Source organism: Sminthopsis crassicaudata, chromosome 1 (genome assembly GCF_048593235.1).
Source record: "Sminthopsis crassicaudata isolate SCR6 chromosome 1, ASM4859323v1, whole genome shotgun sequence".
In the NCBI taxonomy this organism is placed as follows: domain Eukaryota; kingdom Metazoa; phylum Chordata; class Mammalia; order Dasyuromorphia; family Dasyuridae; genus Sminthopsis; species Sminthopsis crassicaudata.
This window is the reverse complement of record NC_133617.1, coordinates 744604941-744622401: the sequence shown is the minus strand read 5'-3', so window position 1 is coordinate 744622401 and position 17461 is coordinate 744604941. Positions and strand designations below refer to the sequence as shown.

Sequence of the window (17461 nt, the reverse complement as noted above, 5' to 3'; positions counted from 1 at the left end):
AGTTATTCTTAAGAAACGCAGAAACGGAGAAGCCTGGCCCAGAGCTCACCTCCACCTGGCAGGGAGCCGACCCGGGAGGCAGGGGCAGGGTCCGAGTCAGCTCCGTGTCAGAAGCCCACCCAGTCCCTTGTGCTCTCAGCTCATCAGAGACGGTGCTCACTGTCAGTAATTCACCCCTGGGGTGGAGCTCCTCGATCTTCCCCAGTGAAGGTCCACGGGCTTGTTGAGAGGATGGATTCCAGCCCAGAGCCCGTCCCATTGTGTGGGGGGGGAGCGGACTTTGGGCTTTGGGGCTAGAAGCTCCTGCTCTCCGCCTGGTTTCTCATGAGTGGCCTTGTGAGGGATGGTTGCTTGCCACAAGATCGGGCTAACTCCCAACTCCCTCCCGATGTCATTTTCACTTCACTTAGTGGAAAAGTCCCTGCCCTTGAGGACCTTCTAAAGAAGCAGCCATGCTGGGATAGTTTTAAGGCTACTGAACCAGTGCATAAACTTATAGATGCAAACAAATGATGGAATTGTTCCTTGGTGAAGATGACCAGGAAAATGACATTTGCTGGAGGGTCTGTGGGATAATAGGCGCCTAATACATTGTTAATGCAGCTGTGAATGAGTCTGACTGTTCTACAGTCACTTCTACAGACTCTGCCCAAAAAGCCATTAAACTGTGCCCCTAGTTCAGTTGAGTGTTCCACAACCTACGTGGACAGAAGCATCGAGAACCTCTCCATTGCTTGTAGTGAGAGAGAGCAAGCAGTAGAACAGGAGCCCACCTCTCACAGGGGTGTAGTGGGGTGTGGCTGGGCCCCGAGAAATGCCATCATCCCGTGGCAGCTCGCTGCCTCAGTGGCTGGATGTATAAAACAGGATTACAGTTAACCCGGCATATCCAAATGGTATTTCTTATTCTGTCTCTTGCTGCTGGACTTTGCTGCCGATGATTTATGTAGATTTATTTTACATCTTTCAACTTTGCTAAAGTTAGTTGTTTCTCGTAGTTTGTTAGTTGATTTTCTAAGCATCCCCATATCATCTGCAAAGAGTGACCATTTTGTTCCCAACCCACTATATCCAAAGTCTGGCCTCCAAACTTTTAGAAGACCAAGCAGAACGAATCCCTGCTCTGAGAGCATTTTGATCCCCGTGGCTGAGGACGTTTCAGCCACAAGCAGTTCTTGAGCATTGTAGTGGTGGGCAGTCATAACAGTCCTCTCCCTTTACTTCGTTGTTTTCCTTTTTTTCTGGGATTGTAGCAGTCCTTTCCTTAAGAAATGTGCCTTATGTAAATGGGGACGTGAGACTGAAGAGCACGCTCACTATCTTGATAGGACATCAGACAACAAAATAAGGAATTCTCTTTCCATATTTTGCTGCTTTAAAATTGCTTTCACGCCATTGAAGCCAAAGCTCTGGTGGCCATCCTCTGCTCTAAGACCTTCTCATTAGGTGACACAATAGTGAGGTCCACTTCCCTCCTAACTGCACAAGCCCAGAGGATCCTGGACTCAAAAGCTGCACCAGGGGAAAGGGCCAGGAGATGTAGTAGGCTTGAAAGCTCAGAAGGGTCAGGAGGACAGTGTGATTTTAAAAGACATTAAAAACTTAGCGTTGGTTTGGGGCTTTAGGGGGAAGGGAGGACGGGGCAATCCTAGATCTGTGATTTCATTGACAAATAGCTAGGTCCAGGCAGACTCTTTTCTCCGTTTGAAGTCTTAGAAGCAAGGCTCATTGAGGCAGAAACCGGAGGCAGCAGGTCACTTTTCACCTGGCTTTGCCAGTCTGATTTAGAGCCTCAGGCCAGAAGAGGAACCAGCCAGATCCTCTCTGACTCCCTGTTGCTCATGACTCTTGAATGAAGGCTGCTAGAGGCCTATGGATGGTGACTTTCCTCTGGGCAAGCACTGGGTACCTCCCACCTCCTATTGCCATCCATTGAGACGTGGAGAAGTTCTGGTGCAAGGAGGAGCAACTTTCCCTTTGACCTTAAGCCTCCCTTCTCCGGTTGTGCCCTTCCCTTGAGGGAAGAGGCCAGGGAAAGCCAGTGGAAAGAGGGACTTCCTTCTCATGCTGTGCTTCCATCCATCTCCGGCTGCACCCTTCCCAGCTTAATCTCCAGCCTTCACAGGGATGAGGAGTAGAGAAGGAGGGCCTCGCATCTGCCTTCCACTTTGTGCTCCACTCGTCTCCAGCCCCATCTCCAGAGGAGCGGCCCCTTCTTCTCGATGACTGTTCTCATGTCATCATACCCTTCACACTCCAGGAAGTCTGATCCCCTCCAGATCCCAACTCCATCATCTCTCCCCAGTTCTTCTTCGCGTCCCCCAACCCTTCCATGCCAGAGATCAATTGAACGCCTCCCAGCCCTTTCCCTGGGGCCTCTTGAATGCCTTCTCCACATGCTTCCTAACATATCCCATTCTTCCCTTTTCTGCTTTGGAAATTAGAGGTTTGCAGGACTGGGAAAGGGGTGGGATTGATGGACTGACAGGAAATCTTAACATCATTCGTGTGGCAGGATTGATTCAGAATTCCACAAACAGCATCCAAAAGAACTCTGGGGACCCAGTCTCTTTCCAGATTGGTGACTTCTTGTATGGAAAGGCTGTTTCCCAAATCTGAGAGAGGGTTGAGCCTCCAGACATTGACCAGGGGTTAAATTTTTTCAGGTATTAATGCTGACGTTACAGAATGATCCGCCTTCTTTGGAAACTGGTGTTCAAGACAAAGAAATGCTGAAGAAATATGGAAAATCATTTCGGAAAATGATCTCATTGTGCCTTCAGAAAGATCCTGAAAAAAGGTAAAAGGAGGACTTTAAAGCTTTCTCCTTATGGAAGACTTACACTTTTGAGGGTGGTTCATGAAGTTAGAGCACACACATGTTTGGGCAGATTCTTTGTGTGAGTACCCAGCTGCCTTACCCCAAAGTCCTTCCCTCGGTGTCTCGGGGCGATCCTGGGTGTTCAAAGACTAAGCAGGAGGGTAGTTTCTGCTGCTGCCGGAGGAGCGCTAAGGCAGGGCTGAGTGATCGATGGGCTGAGGCCTTTTGTCCAAGAACCAGCATGATAGCTAGGTCAGTTGGCTCCAAGGTGTGAGCCTTTTTGGCCCCAACAATTCTTGGGGTGACTGTGATCTGTGTGAGTGGGGGGAAGTACAGGCCCCAGAACTGTTGGAAGGGTGGAAATGCAGCGTGGGGCCCTAGAGACTGAGCATTTCATTAAGTGAGGAGGAGGAGGAAGCCTCCTCGAGCTTCCTGGTCTCTAGAGAGAAAGTCGTCATTCAGTACATGTGCAAGCAGAGCTTGGTTTTGGGCGTGAGCGTCAGAAACATTGAGTGCGATGAATTCTGTAAAATGAGTATGACAGTTTCCAGTCCTTCACCCTTTGTCTCTGGTCATTCTGGGGCTCGGTTTGACTGTTGTGCGGCAGGCAGCGGAGGAGAAGGTCAGCATCGGGGTGGGCAGGCCTTGAGGCCCGGTCTTGGGCACGCATCCTTACGTTTGGCAGTTCTAGAGTGACCTTGTGGGCATTTTAAATCTTGTGAAAAGGATTGTCTGCTCCAGAGGGATCCTTAGCACTACTGGGGACTGGCTAACATTTTAACAGATAAAATCATGGCTGAGGCGTGGAGGAGGCCGGACTCAGCGCGCCCTCAGAGCTGCCCGTGTCGTTCTAGTCAGAACTCTCCGAGGGGGGTTTCTGTTTAAACCAAGATGTGCATTTTCTTTGTGGACCCTCTCAACTAAGTGACTGTTGGTTGCCCAGCACTTAACTTGGCCCTCACTCATAAAAATAGTCATGATAACTATGGCAGTAACGGAAGCTCACTTCCGTAGCACTTCAGGGTTTGCAAGGCGCTTTCCAAACATGAACTCATTTGATCCTCTCAACAGCCCTGGGACGGGGGGCGCTATTATTATCCTCCTCATTTTACAGGTGAGGAAACTGAGGCAGGCACAGGTTCCAACTTGCCCAAAGTCACAGAGCTAGGAAGCAAGTATCTGAGGTTAAATTTGAACTCAGGTCTTTGTGACTTGTAGTTCAGCTCTCTCTAACAACATATATTTACCATTGTTTGGCCAAGATTTTCTCCTTACACTCATCAATCATATGAGGTTCTCTTGTACTATTTATCCTATTAAGTGTTGTCCAGTGTGTTTACCTGTTTCTTAGTGGAGTGAGATATTTAATGTTCAAGTGCCTGAAAGGTCAGGAATGGCTTTAGGGCAAAGGGCAGAAGGCAGTTGTTGGCTTGGACCCTCGATGCCCCGAGAAAAGGGGGAATGATGAATCAGAGAGGAAAGTAGAGTTTGGCTGAGTCAGAGAGGCCCATTTGTCTCTGCCATGTGCCAGGGTCCTGGGGGAGCAGTCCCCTCCCCGCTTCCCCCACAGGGCCCCAACCTCAGGTTTCCTTAAGAAGAGCTCGATTCCGAGAGAGGGCTGGTTTAGACTGGGCAGCTCCTGGATTCTGGGGGCTGGGAGAGGGCTGCAGCATGGTCCAGAGAAGAGCCCTCTGCTCCGCTCTCCGGGGCCCTCCTTCATTCTGCTTTCCTCCTGGGCTGGGTGGGGGAGCAGAAGGGCCCTGGGCCGAGCTTTGCTGGGACACAAGTGACCCTTTTCTTTTGGCTGCAGAATGGGAATTTACTTAAAAAATTTAACCTTTCGTCTTGTTTTTAGACCAACGGCAGCTGAACTGTTAAGACACAAATTTTTCCAGAAAGCAAAGGTAGGAAAAACTCGCTCTTGATCGTGAGTGTGTGGTTAGCCCTCATTTAATCGGGTGGGTTTTAGGCTTTTTTAGATTTTTGCGGACGTTTTTTGTTTTGAGTAATCCGTATCCCCCGCTTTCCCCAGCAAGCCAGCCCCTGGAGCATCAAATTTAGAAATGAGGGAACACTCTCCAGCCAAAAGAAACAGAAGATTAGGCAGCAGCGTGGGCAGTGCCCCTCACCCACACCCTCACAGGGCATTGTCTCATTTTTTCTCCCCTGATGGTAAACTTGATGTTTATAAAATATTGAGTTTTGTTTTTATGTTGAATCAGTCATCGAGCCTTCTTAGGTGCCTCTCTGTGCTAGGCACTCTGCTGGGGATCCAGAGCCCAAAGTGAGACCGTCCTGCCTTTTGGAAACTTGCATTTTAATGGTGGCAACAACGTGCGCCTGTGCCTATTGGGACAGACCCAGCTTTAGAGGCAAGGAAAGAGCAAAAGAGTAGGAATGTAGTCATGAGGGCCTCATTAGTACTCATCTGTAAAATGGGGGAAGGATAATGGTGCTCACCCAACAGCAATCAAATGAGAGAACAGTGCTAGACGCTTTGCAAACCTCCAAGTGCTATGTAGAAGCTGGCTGGCATTCTCCTCATTCCCATCCCCATCATCATCATCATCGGTATTAAGATATCGGAAATGCCTTCTGACCCCACTTGCATGGATGTGTGACTCCTTCCAGCCTGTGTGTGAGCGGCAGCCAAGAAAATGGGTGGTAGGAATTTTGCTGGAAGTTAAGTCGAAAAAGGGTTATTGAGAGGAGCAGGATGAGGGGCACGGAGCTGACACTAAAGAGTGGAAAGTAGATTTAGTTGACTAAAGGTTGCAAAGGAAGGAAAGTGAGTGTGGAGCAGTGGTCACAGACTGAGAGAACAGCTGGGGGCGGCGTGCCCAAAAGCGTCAGTGAGGATAATGAATGGGAGGCCGAGGAAAAGAGGGAAGGAATAGATGCTGTCAGAGTGATGGTGAGATTCAGAATCCTGCATCAGAGCTGGAGGAAACCTCAGAAACCTAGTAGCTCTTCCTCACTTTTATAGTTGGGAAGTTATGGTCACAGGTAGGAAATGTTGGAGGTGGGACTCTTTCTGCTGGACCAACTTGCTTCCTGGGAAATATATCTCCCAAATTCTGCTGGTTTTGATTTTTCTCATTGGTGGCAATGGCTGCACCGATAAGAGGGCCAATCCTGTGGATTATTGGCGTATACTTTGTACTTTCCTGTTTTCAGGACCTCTTTGCCTTTCCTTGCTCCAGGTCCCCCCAGGACAATGTTCCTTGCGGGAAGGGAACCGATTGTCTCGTTATCCCAGCATTGATGAAGAGCCTTGCATGTAGCCCACTCTAATGTGGGTGCCTGATAAATGTGGTTGGTCTGAAAAATGAGTTTGTGATTCCTTGAACTTTTCTTGGGTGTTGGAGTGTCCCATAATAAACTCAGCGTGACAGACTGACGTATGTGTAGAACCCGAGTTGAGCCAGTCAATCTTAATAATTAGTAAGAGAGGAAAACTTGAAAGTTCTCACCCGTCATGCTCTAATAATGTAAGATGCTTTAATAACTTCCTGATTCAGTCAGAAGGGTTGTTTTATTTTTTTAAATAAGAATTATAAAAATCCTTTCTTTTCCCCTTTTAGAATAAAGAATTTCTCCAAGAAAAAATGCTTCAGAGAGCGCCAACCATTACTGAAAGAGCTAAAAAGGTAACGGCTCCCTTTCCCTGCTCCACGTATTCTTTGTCACTTTGGAATAATGAGCCTGTGCAACTCTGTTGTGGGGACAAGTCACTTTGCACATTTATTTCTAGCAGTCTGTGGGTTGAAATGGTTTCCTCCTTGTGAACTGAGACCTTTCCACAACACAATGAAAAGTCATGTTAGACACAGTCTTCTAACCTCAACCCAAAACATTGGTTGATATCCAAAGAGCAGTTCACAGCTTTGCTCTGAAGCCTGGAAGCTTGGGAAAAGGGCATCTTCTCTTGAGCTGCTCTGCACGGCTTCTTGTGATCACGGGCCTGGGACTCAGCAGAAAGTGCATTTAGGGATTAGGACAGAGATTAAAGATCTGATGGAGCAGGGCTTTCATGTACCTCACGCTCCCTTCTGAGCATATTTGTAGAACTCTGTGAGAAAGCAAGGAACAGAAAATCCTCTCTGTTTCAGAATTCTGATTTCTCTGCTCAAATGAGGCAGTGCTGTACAAGGATAAAGTAGGGGACTTAAAGTCAGAGCAATTCCGAATAGCTTTGTGAGATCATTCTCCAAGCCTCTGTCTTCTCAGCTGTAAAATAACTGGCCCAGCTTCCTTCCTAGGACTATGGCTGGAAAGGAAGCCTTTAGCAAATTGAAAGACCCTCCCACAGAAGGTAATGGGATTTTTCCCACAAGGAGAAAGATTGCTCAGTTGCAACCCCAGCAGTGGCCCAGAGAATGGAACTCAGGAACCTTCGGAGTCAGGTAGACAGGTCCAAGAGGCTCAGGGCTGAAGCAGAGTGGGAATGGGAGGAGGCCGTCACAGCGATCCAGTCAGAAGGCGACCAGAGTGAAATAAGGGTTAGAAGGTTGGTGCACTGAGGATCTCTACAGTGTTCCCATGGACTCATTCTTTAGTTGGTGGGGCAGGCTGATAGTTCTCAAACTCTGATGGTGCATCAACAATAACCCAGCCCTGCAGAGATAAGTCCTCAGAGCTCCGCCTCTGGCAGAATGGCATGTTACTCATATGGAGGCCAGAAAAAAAGGGATCCAAGGGCTCCAGGAAACCCAAGTGATTATCCAGAGGATTCCAATAAGTAGAGATAGCAATAAGTGATTTTAGTTGAGGGGTGAGCACCTCTTCTTTACTTTGATGCCTTATCATGGAATAGAGGAAACTGCCTTTATAAAATCTCCGAATGTGAAAATAGTCCCACCTTTTCAATAGTTTTTTTCAATTATATCCAATACTTTGTGACTGTTTGTTTCTTTTCAATTTCATATAAAGATAATTTTCGGCATTCATTTTTGTAAGATTTTGAGTTCTAAATTTTTCTGTCTCCCTCCTTTCCCCCTTCTCCAAGACCAGCAAGAAATACAGGTTATACGTGCACGATCATGTTAAGCATATGCCTACCTTAGTCATTTTGTGAAAGAAAAATCAGAACAAAAGGGAAAAATCATGAGAAAGGAAAAACAAAAAAAATTTTTAAAGTGAAAATAGTATATTTCAATCAGCATTCTGACTTCATAGTTCTTTCTTTGGATATGGAAGCATTTTTCTTCTCAAATCTTTTGAAATTGTCTTGCATCACTATTACTGAAAAAATCTAAGTCTTAGCTATCCTTATACACTGTTGCTGTTACTGTGTATAATGTTCTTTAAGTATACCATCTGCAAAAAGTGATATTGTTTCCTCATTGCCTGTTCTAATTTCTTCAATTTCTCTTTCTTCTCTTAGTACTAAAGCTAACAATTCTAGTACAATATTGAATAGTAGTGATGATAATGGAAACTCTTGTTTCACCTCAGTTTTGGAGGTAATTGGCTCTAGTTTATCCCCATTACATTTAATGCTTGTTGATGGTTTTAGATAGATGCTACTTATCATTTTAAGAAAAACACCATTTATTCCTGTGCTTTCTAATGTTTTTAATAGCCACGGGTGCTGTATTTTGCCCAAAAGCTTTTTCTATGTCTAGAGTATCATGATTTCTATTAGTTTTGTTATTGCTATGGCTATTATGCTAATAGTTTTTCTAATATTGAACCAGCCCTGCATTCCTAATATAAATCTCACCTGGCCATAGTGTATTATCCTTGTGATAAATTGTAATCTCTATCTAAAATTTTTGCTTCAATCTTTATTAGGGAAATGTTTCTTTCTCTAATTTTCTTTCTTTGTTTTGGCTCTTTCTAGTTTATGTAGATATCAGCACCTATCATGAAAGGAATTTGGCAGAAATCCTTCATCTGTTTTTCCAATAGTTAATGTAATATTAGAATTCACAATTAGTGGAGTTCTTTAAATGTTTGGTAGAATTCACTTTTTTTTTTTTTTTTAATAATTTTTTATTATATATTTTTTTATAATATTATCCCTTGTATTCATTTTTCCAAATTATCCCCCCCTCCATTCCCTCCCCCCGATGACAGGCAATCCCATACATTTTACTTGTTACAATATAACCTAGATACAATACATGTGTATAAATACCATTTTCTTGTTGCACAATAAGCATTAGATTCCAAAGGTACATGTAACCTGGGTAGATAGACAGTAGTGCTAACAATTTACATAGAATTCACTTGTAAATCCATCTAGTCCTTAACATTTTTTTTAGGGAGTTTATTGATGATTTCTTCAATTTCTTTTTCTAAAATGGGGTGGTTTCTATATCAGATTGCTCGCTGTTTGGGGGAGTGGAGAAGTAAGAGAGGCAGGGAGAAAGAAATTAGAACTCAGATTCTTACAAAAGTGAATGCTGAAAACTGGTTTTAAATGTAATTGGAAAAGTAAAATAATTTTGATAAAATTAGTTAAGTATTTTATTTCCTTTTCTGTTAATCTGGGCAATTTATGTTTCCATAAATACCCATCCATTTCACTTAGATTGTCAGACTTATTGGCATACAAGTGGACAAAATAGCTTTAAATTAGTGCTTTAATTTCTTCTTCATTAGTGGTGATTTTACCCTTTTTATATTTTAATACTAGTAATTTGATTTTCTTTCTTCTTTTAAATCAAATTTACCAAAGGTTTCTGATTTTTTTATGTGTGTGTTTTATAAAACCAACTCTTCGTTTTACTTATAAGTTCAATAGTATTCTTTCAGTTTTATTAATCTCTCCTTTGAGTTTCAGAATTTCTATTTGTCATTTATTGGGAATTTTAATTTGTCCTCATTTCTACTTTTTTTTTAGTTGCATGCCAATTCATTGGTCTGCTTTTCTTTATTTATTCATGTAAGCAAATTTCTCTAAGAACTGTATCCCATAAATTTCAAAATTTTGTCTCATTATTGTCATTCTCTTTGATGAAATTATTGATTATTTCTATGAGATTTGTTGTTTGTCCCACTCATTCTTTAGAATCAGATTAGTTTCCAATTAATTTTTAGTCTATCTTTTCAAGGCTCTTTATTACATGCGATTTTTATTGCATCTTGATCTGAAAAGGATGCATTTAATACTTCTGCCTTTCTGCATTTGTTAGTGAATTTTTTTATGCCCTAATATGTGGTCTTTTTTTTTTTGGTGTAGATGCTATGTACTGCTTAGAAAAAGGTATATTCCTTTGTATCCCCATTCTATCATGATATCATATCTACCTTCTAAAGTTCTGCTTATTTATTTACTCCTGACAGGGAGATTAAGGTCGTCCACTGTATAGTTTTGCTATTTCTTCCTGTACTAACTTAACTTCTCTTCTAAAAATTAGATGCTGTACCACTTGGTGCATATATGCTTAGTATTGAAATTACTTTATTGTCTGTGATACACTTTAACAAAATATAGTTTCCTTCCTTATCTCTTTTAATTAAATCTGTTTTTGATTTTGTTTGATTTGACATCAGGATCACTCTTCCTGATTTTTTTTTTTTTACTTCAGCTGAAGCATAATACATTCTTTTCCATATCTTTAATCTATGTGTGTCTCTGCTTCAAATATGTGCCTTGTAAACAACATATAGTAGGATTCTGCTTTTTAATCCACTCTGCTGTCTGTTTCCCTTTTATGGGAGAGTTTATCTCATTCACATTACAATTATTATTACTAACTGTGTATTTCTCCCATCTTATTTTCTCCCCATTTGTACCTTTCTCTCTCCTTTCACTCTGTCTCTCCTGTGTTTTGCTTCTGATTCTCACCTCCCTCAATCTGCCTTTCTATCAGCCAACTGAGTGTGTTATTCCCTCTTTGAACCAAATCTAATGAGAGTAAGATTCAAGCAATGCTCAGACCCCTCCCTTCTTGCCCTCTACTGAAGTTAGCCTTTTGTGCCTCTTCCTGTGATATAATTTAATCTATTCTCCCTCCCCTTTCTTCTTCTTCCAGTATGATCCTTTTTTCCTTTAACTCCTTAATTTTTTTTAAATACCACATTAAAATCCACTTACAATCATACCCTCTTTCTAACTGCCCTAATGAAGATACAGTTCTGAAACATTACAGTCTAATCTTACAGAATAACATGTTTTGAGTTTTTTCCTTTCCTATTTTACCTTTTTCTGCTTCTCTTGAGTCTTGTATTTGAGGATTAAATTTTCTGTTCAACTCAAATTTGAAAGTCCCCTCTTTCATGGAATGCCCATCTTTTCCCCTGAAAGATTATGTTTGAGTTTGTTAGGAAGTTGATTCTTGGTTGTAATTTAAGCTCCTCCAATTCCAAACCATCCAGTTCTTTAATATAGAAGCTGCTAACTCCTATGTAATCCTGATTGTGGTTCCTTGCTATTTGAATTGTTTAATTCTGACTGCTTACAATATTTTCCCCTTGACTGATAATTCTGGAATTTCACTATAATGTTCCTTGGAGTTTTCATTTGGAGATCTTTTTCAGGCGGTGACGGGTGGATTCTTTCAGGACAGTTTTCCTTGATAATTTCCTGAAAGATGCTGTGTGGGATCTTTTTTTGGAGGGGGGTGAGGGAGGTTGACAATCTCTCTTGGACTCATTTTCCAGGTTGGTTGTTTTTCCAGTGAGGCATATTTTCTTCTATTTTTTTCATTCTTTTAATTTTGTTTGACTGATGTTGATGTCTCATAGAGTCATTAGCTTCCACTTGGCAAGAAATTAGTTTCTTCAGTTAATTTTTGTACCTCCTTTTCTATTGGCCAGTTGTACTTTTAAAGGAGTTGTTTTCCATAGTCAATTTTTGTGCTTCCTTTTCTAAATTATTGACTCTTGTTTCATAATTCTCCTGCATAACTCTCTTTTTTTTCTCCCAATTTTTCTTCTCCCTATTAATTTTTAAGATCCTTTTTGAGCATTTTCAAGGGGACTTTTTCAGCCTGAGACCAATTCATATTCCCCTTTGAGTTTATGTTTTGATTTTTTATTTTTTGTGGTTGGTGCTCTTAGGTTTTTTATTCATTCTTTAAAGCTGAGCACAGCGGACATTGTCCTAAGCTTCTTGTGTTCATGGCCAGGGCCTGGTCACTTGCTTTGATTGCTGGAGCCTCATGTGCTTGCACCTTGCCCACTGTGCTGGAGTGGCCGGGCCTAGTCGAGCTCGTTGTACTGGGGTTCTGGGGCCGGCAGTTTGCTTTTTCTGTGAGGACTGGCAGCCTCCCAATTGTGCTATTGACCTTGAATATTTATTTATTTGTTTGTTTATTTGTTTATTTATTTTGCTGTGGCAATTGGTATTAAGTGACTTCAAGGTCACTTAACCCAGGGTCACACTGCTAGGAAGTATTAAGTGTCTGAGACTAGATCTGAACTCAGGTCCTCCTGACTTCAGAGCTGTGCTCTGTCCACTGTGCCGCCTAGCTGTCCCGGGCCTCGATTATTGATCTTTGTTGTAGCTGAGACCATCCCTCTGGCTTGCCTGAACACAGTTTCCACTGGGCTGTACTCCCCTTTTATCCAGATGTGATAAACTTTTACTGAAATCCTTCTGAATTACTCACTCTTGTCTTTTTGTGGGTTCTTTCTTTCACTCCAGAATTCTTTAGAGGTTTGATTTAGTGTTATTTCGGAGGAAAACTGGAGAGAGCTCTGGCAACTTCCCAGCTTCTCTCCGTCATCTTGACTCCTTTGAATTTTTTGAGTTTTTTTTTTTTTTGACAAAGATGCTGGAGTATTTGCTATTTCCTTTTGATAGCTCATTATATAGATGAGGAAACTCAGGCAGACAGTGTGAAATGACTTGTCCAGGGTCATACAGATAATAAGTGCTGCCAGATTTGACCTCAGGAAGATGAATCTTCCTGACTTCACCACTGGATTGTAGGCACTTAATGTTATTAATTGATCTAATATTTTATAATTGATCCCATGTCGTAGCCTATCAAGATCTTTTTTAGTCCTGACTACGCGAGATTTCCCTTATATTTCTGAAGGGTATTCATTCTTTCTAACTTTTATTCAAGGAATTGATGAATGTATTAACTCTGGGATTACTCCAGATCTCAGGAGCACTCTGCTGTTCTTGGGGTATGACCATTAATTTCCAGACTGCCCACATGTCTCTATATTTTTTCCAAAAATTAAAGATAGTGTGAAAAACTTGTCAAATGCATTGCTAAGATCGAAATAAACTCTTTCGCATTTTTCTGATCTACTTGTTGATTTCCCTTATTCCCCCCCCCCCCCCAAAAGAGAGAGAGAGAGAGAGAGAGAGAGAGAGAGAGAGAGAGAGAGAGAGAGAGAGAGACAGACAGAGAGAGAGAGAGAGAGAGAGAGAGAGCATGCGAGCGCGCGCTAGGGCTATTGTGGCCCAGTCTCTCTTTGATGAAACCAGGTTAGCTTTTGGTGTTCCCTGTATCCTTTTCTTGTTGTTTACTTAGATCTTAATCTTAATCAGATGTTTTAAAATTTTGCCAAGAATCAAAGTTAAATTCCCTGGCCTGTAGCTTGCAGACCTCATTGTGCTCCATTTTTTGAAAATCAGGGTAGTGTTGGCTTTTCAGGGGCCCTTTTTCAGAAGCTCTCCCATTCCCCCAGTAGACTTGTGTACTGTTTCCAAAGATGGAATTTGCCTGGGCCCAAAGCGAAGTAGTCACAGTTGCTCCTTCTACATTACTGGAAGGTCTTTGAAGGCCCCCTCTTAATCTGGTCCTCCTGATGAATCTGTTATGGTACCTAAGTATCATAGATGTTCTCATCCCTCTTCTCCAAATCAAAGCTCTTTGGTTCAAAGAGTCGATTGGGACTTGGCTTTGGTCCTTCTGTTCATCAAGGGCAGCAAAGCTTAGGAAAGTTTGGGATGTTCCAGGCCAACAGGATGCTGGACTGCAGTGTATCTGTTACAGTTGAGAGACTTAGCATCAGGGTGATTGATTTTGTTCAAATATAGCAACTCCTAAAGATGGTCTGCTTGGAGAGGACTCAGTCAGCATCAGGAGACAGTGCCCAGGACAACCAGCTTCCAAGAGAAAGGCAGTCCTTACTTGGGTTCCCTGGCTGAACCAGGAGGCATTTTGGAAAGAATGCAGTATTTCAGTCTTACACAGCCTTTTTCTTGGATGCAAAATGTGGATGGATTCCAGCTGTTGTTAATGTAATACTTTATGTTTTTCTCAAGGATTTTTAATATATTCTCTCATTTCATCTACACAACAACTCCACGAGGTATAGTTGGGCACCACAGGGTTATTATAAATACAATGTTAGAGATGAGGCAGCCGAGGCTCAGAAAAATTCAGTGCTTGCCTGTGGTTTCAGTCCATGAAGATTAATGGCAGGATTCAGTCCCAGGTCTTTTCTGTCTCCAAGTCCAGTGTCCTTTCCATTATGCCACATTGCTCTTAAGGATTACAGAAGAAATAAAATTACAGCCATTCAACCAATAGTGAAGAGCTGTAGAATCTGAGTAAACAGGCTGCTGTTTGCTGTAGCTGATGACTTGTGGATAAGAAATGAAGAAACACAGTAAAAAATGGACCATTTTTAACAAGATGAGTCATATCAAAACCTGTGGAATATAGCAAAAGCACTAATCAGAGGAAATTTTATATCTCTGAATGCTTTTATATCAATAAAATAGAAAAAGAGCAGACCAATGAATTGATTATGCACTTTAAAAAAACTTTCTAGAAAACGAGTAAATTTTCAATTTATTCCCCCTTAAGCACTAAATTGGAAATCTTAAAATTTAAAAGTGAGATTAATGAAAGTGAATGTAAGAAAACTATTGAATTAATAAATAAAAATAGGAGTTGGTTTTTGAAAAAAAAACTCTTAATAGATAAACCATTGCTTAAAATTATTTTTTAGAAAGAGAAGAAAAGAAAATCACTAGTATTAAAAATGGTGAGTAAATATACTGTTAATGAAGATGAAATGAAAACAGTTCTAAAAAATTATTTTGCCTAAATTATATGTCAATAAAATTAACAATTTAAATGAAATGGAAGAATGTTTACAAAAATATAAGCTGTTCTCATTAACAGAAGAGGAAATAGAATATCTAAATAAACCTGTTTTAGACAAAGAAATCAAACAGACCATAAATGAGTTTCCTAACAAAAAAGCATCTGGACCAGATGGTTTTACAAGTGAATTCTATTAAACGTTTGAAGATTTAAGTAATTCCAATATTAAATAAATTATTTTGAATAATAGACAAAGAAGGAGTTCTATTAAACTCCTTTTATAAAAGAAATGTGACTGTGATACCTAAACCAGGAAGAGCAAAAACAGAGAAAGAAAATTATAAACCAGTTCCATTGATGAATATGGATGCAAAAAGCCTAAATAAAGTACTAGCTAGGAGACTATAATATATTACAAAGATCATTCATTGTGACCATTGTGTGTGGTGATTTATGCCAGGAATAATGCAAGGATTGTTTAACATAAGGAGAATTATTAATATAATTGACTATATCAATTACAAAAGCAACAGAAATCATATAATTATATCAGTAGATGCCGCAAAAGCTTTTGACAAAATACAACATTTGTTCCTATTTAAAAAAAAAAAAAAAAAAAAACACTTGGAAGTATAAGAGGATTTTTCCTTAATTTACCTAAGAAATCAGCAAGTATTAATTGTGATGAGTATAAGCTGGAAGCCTTCCCAGTAAGATCACAAGTGGGAAATGGATGCCTATTGTCACTAATATTAATTCAGTATTGTTTTAGAAATGTTAGCAATAGCAATAACAGAAGGAAAAAAAATTGAAGGAATCAGGATGAGTAATAAGATAATAAAATTATTTCTTTTTGCAAATGATGATATACTTGGAAAAACCTAAAACATTCAGTTAAAAAGTTAGCAGAAACAATAATTTTAGCATGGTAGCTGTATGTAAAATAAACCCACGTAAATCATCAGCATTTCTATATATTTTATCCTCAAGGAGTTTATAGTATAATAGTGGTAACAACATCCAAACAAATATGTACAAACAAGTTATTTACAGGATAAATAAGAGGAAAGGGAGTAGAATTAAGGGGGAGGTTAATGGGAAAGGCTTCTTGAATGAGATGAGATTTTGTCTGGGACTTAAAGGAAGTCAGTGGGAAGAGATGAGGTGGAAGGGCCCTCTAGACCTCCGAGGGGAACCAACAGAGGGAGGGTTTCTTTAATAGGAAAAACCTTGAGGCCGGTGTCCCTGAATTGAAGACTGTATGTTGGGGAGTAAGATATAAGAAGATGGAAGGTAGGAGGGGGCTGCGTTACAAAGGGCTTTAAATGCCAATGGGAACGTTTTTTAATATTTGATCTCAAGGGGATAGGAAGCCACCCTCGGACTTGCATTAGTCTTGGAAATCAGCTTGTTATACTGTCCCTTCCAAAATAAATGACAGTGAGAAGTAATGGCATAATACTTTTAACTCAGACACAAAAATTGTTTAAATTTGAATACTTTATATTCATATGTAGCAAGTAGTTCAGTGACAGAACTCCTCTGCATCCTGAGCCCTCAGGGACTGGCAGGCTCACTGGGCGCTAGCTTCCTCTGGCCCTTATTTGTGCACACACAGTCGTTCAAGAACGATGACCTTGGTGAAACAAACTGAACGTGGCCGTTTTACTTTGGTCGACTTCTCCCTGGGTTCCATTGCTCGATTTTAGACGAGTTGTAGTTGCACACGCCTCATTTCATTAAACTCCCTTCCCATCCTCTCTGGAGACTCCAAGATCCTTCTCTCTCCCTGGTGGGAGACAAACCCCTGGGGTGAAAAGTGCCGGCTTGCTGGATGGTCCCTCCGGAGGGCTCCTCTCCCTTCCCACTTGAGCGTGCTGCCGAAGCGTGAGAAGGCTGCGCCAGGAGACTTTGGTGGAGGCAGGGAAATAGCCGCCTAAAGAACCTAGTGGAGTCTGGAGAAGGAGTCCATGGAATTGGGTTGGAAGAGCCTCAAGTAAATGGTCAGCCGTTCCAGACCGTGTTCTGTTTTTCTGCTGATCAGGTTCGGAGAGTGCCAGGCTCCAGCGGCCGGCTTCATAAAACAGAGGACGGCGGCTGGGAGTGGAGCGATGATGAGTTTGACGAAGAAAGCGAGGAAGGCAAAGCGGCTATCTCACAGCTCAGGGTGAGTAGACTTCTAGGCTCCAGAATACAACTGTGAGAATAAGATCAGGCATTTTGCTTCCTTATTCAGCCTCACAGTTTAAAATGGGGCACAAATAATCTTTTTTTTTTTTTTTTAAATAATATTTTATTCCCCCCCCCCCCAATTACATGTAAAGACAATTTTTAACTTTTTTTTTTTTTATACAGTTTTGAGTTCCAAATTTTTTCCCTTCCTTAACTCCTCCTGATTCTTTGAGATGGTAGCAATTTGGTGCAGATATAGAGATAGACGTGTACTCGTGCTAAACTTATTTCTCTGTTAGTTATCTTATGAAAGGAGACATAGACGAAAAGGGAAAAAAAAAACACAAGGAAGAAGGAAAGTGAAAATGGTATGTTTCGGCCTGCATTCACACTCCCCATAGTTCTTTCTCTGGATGTGAAGAATATTTTTCATGTGTCTTGGATCGTTGTATTGCTCAAAAGAGCTAAGTCATTCAGAGTTCACTATACAGTATTGCTG

At 41.3% G+C, this 17461-nt stretch overlaps 1 protein-coding gene across 2 annotated transcripts in view; it reads left to right on the top strand.

Moving 5' to 3' along the window:
- The window catches only part of OXSR1 (oxidative stress responsive kinase 1), a 92882-nt gene that overhangs the window by 57708 nt on the left and 17713 nt on the right, over positions 1-17461 (top strand). For both annotated transcript variants that reach the window (XM_074284419.1, XM_074284420.1), the window contains exons 8-11: positions 2667-2800; positions 4677-4725; positions 6406-6471; positions 16835-16957. In XM_074284419.1, the coding sequence (XP_074140520.1) occupies positions 2667-2800; positions 4677-4725; positions 6406-6471; positions 16835-16957 (372 nt within the window). The remainder of the gene's footprint in view (positions 1-2666; positions 2801-4676; positions 4726-6405; positions 6472-16834; positions 16958-17461) is intronic.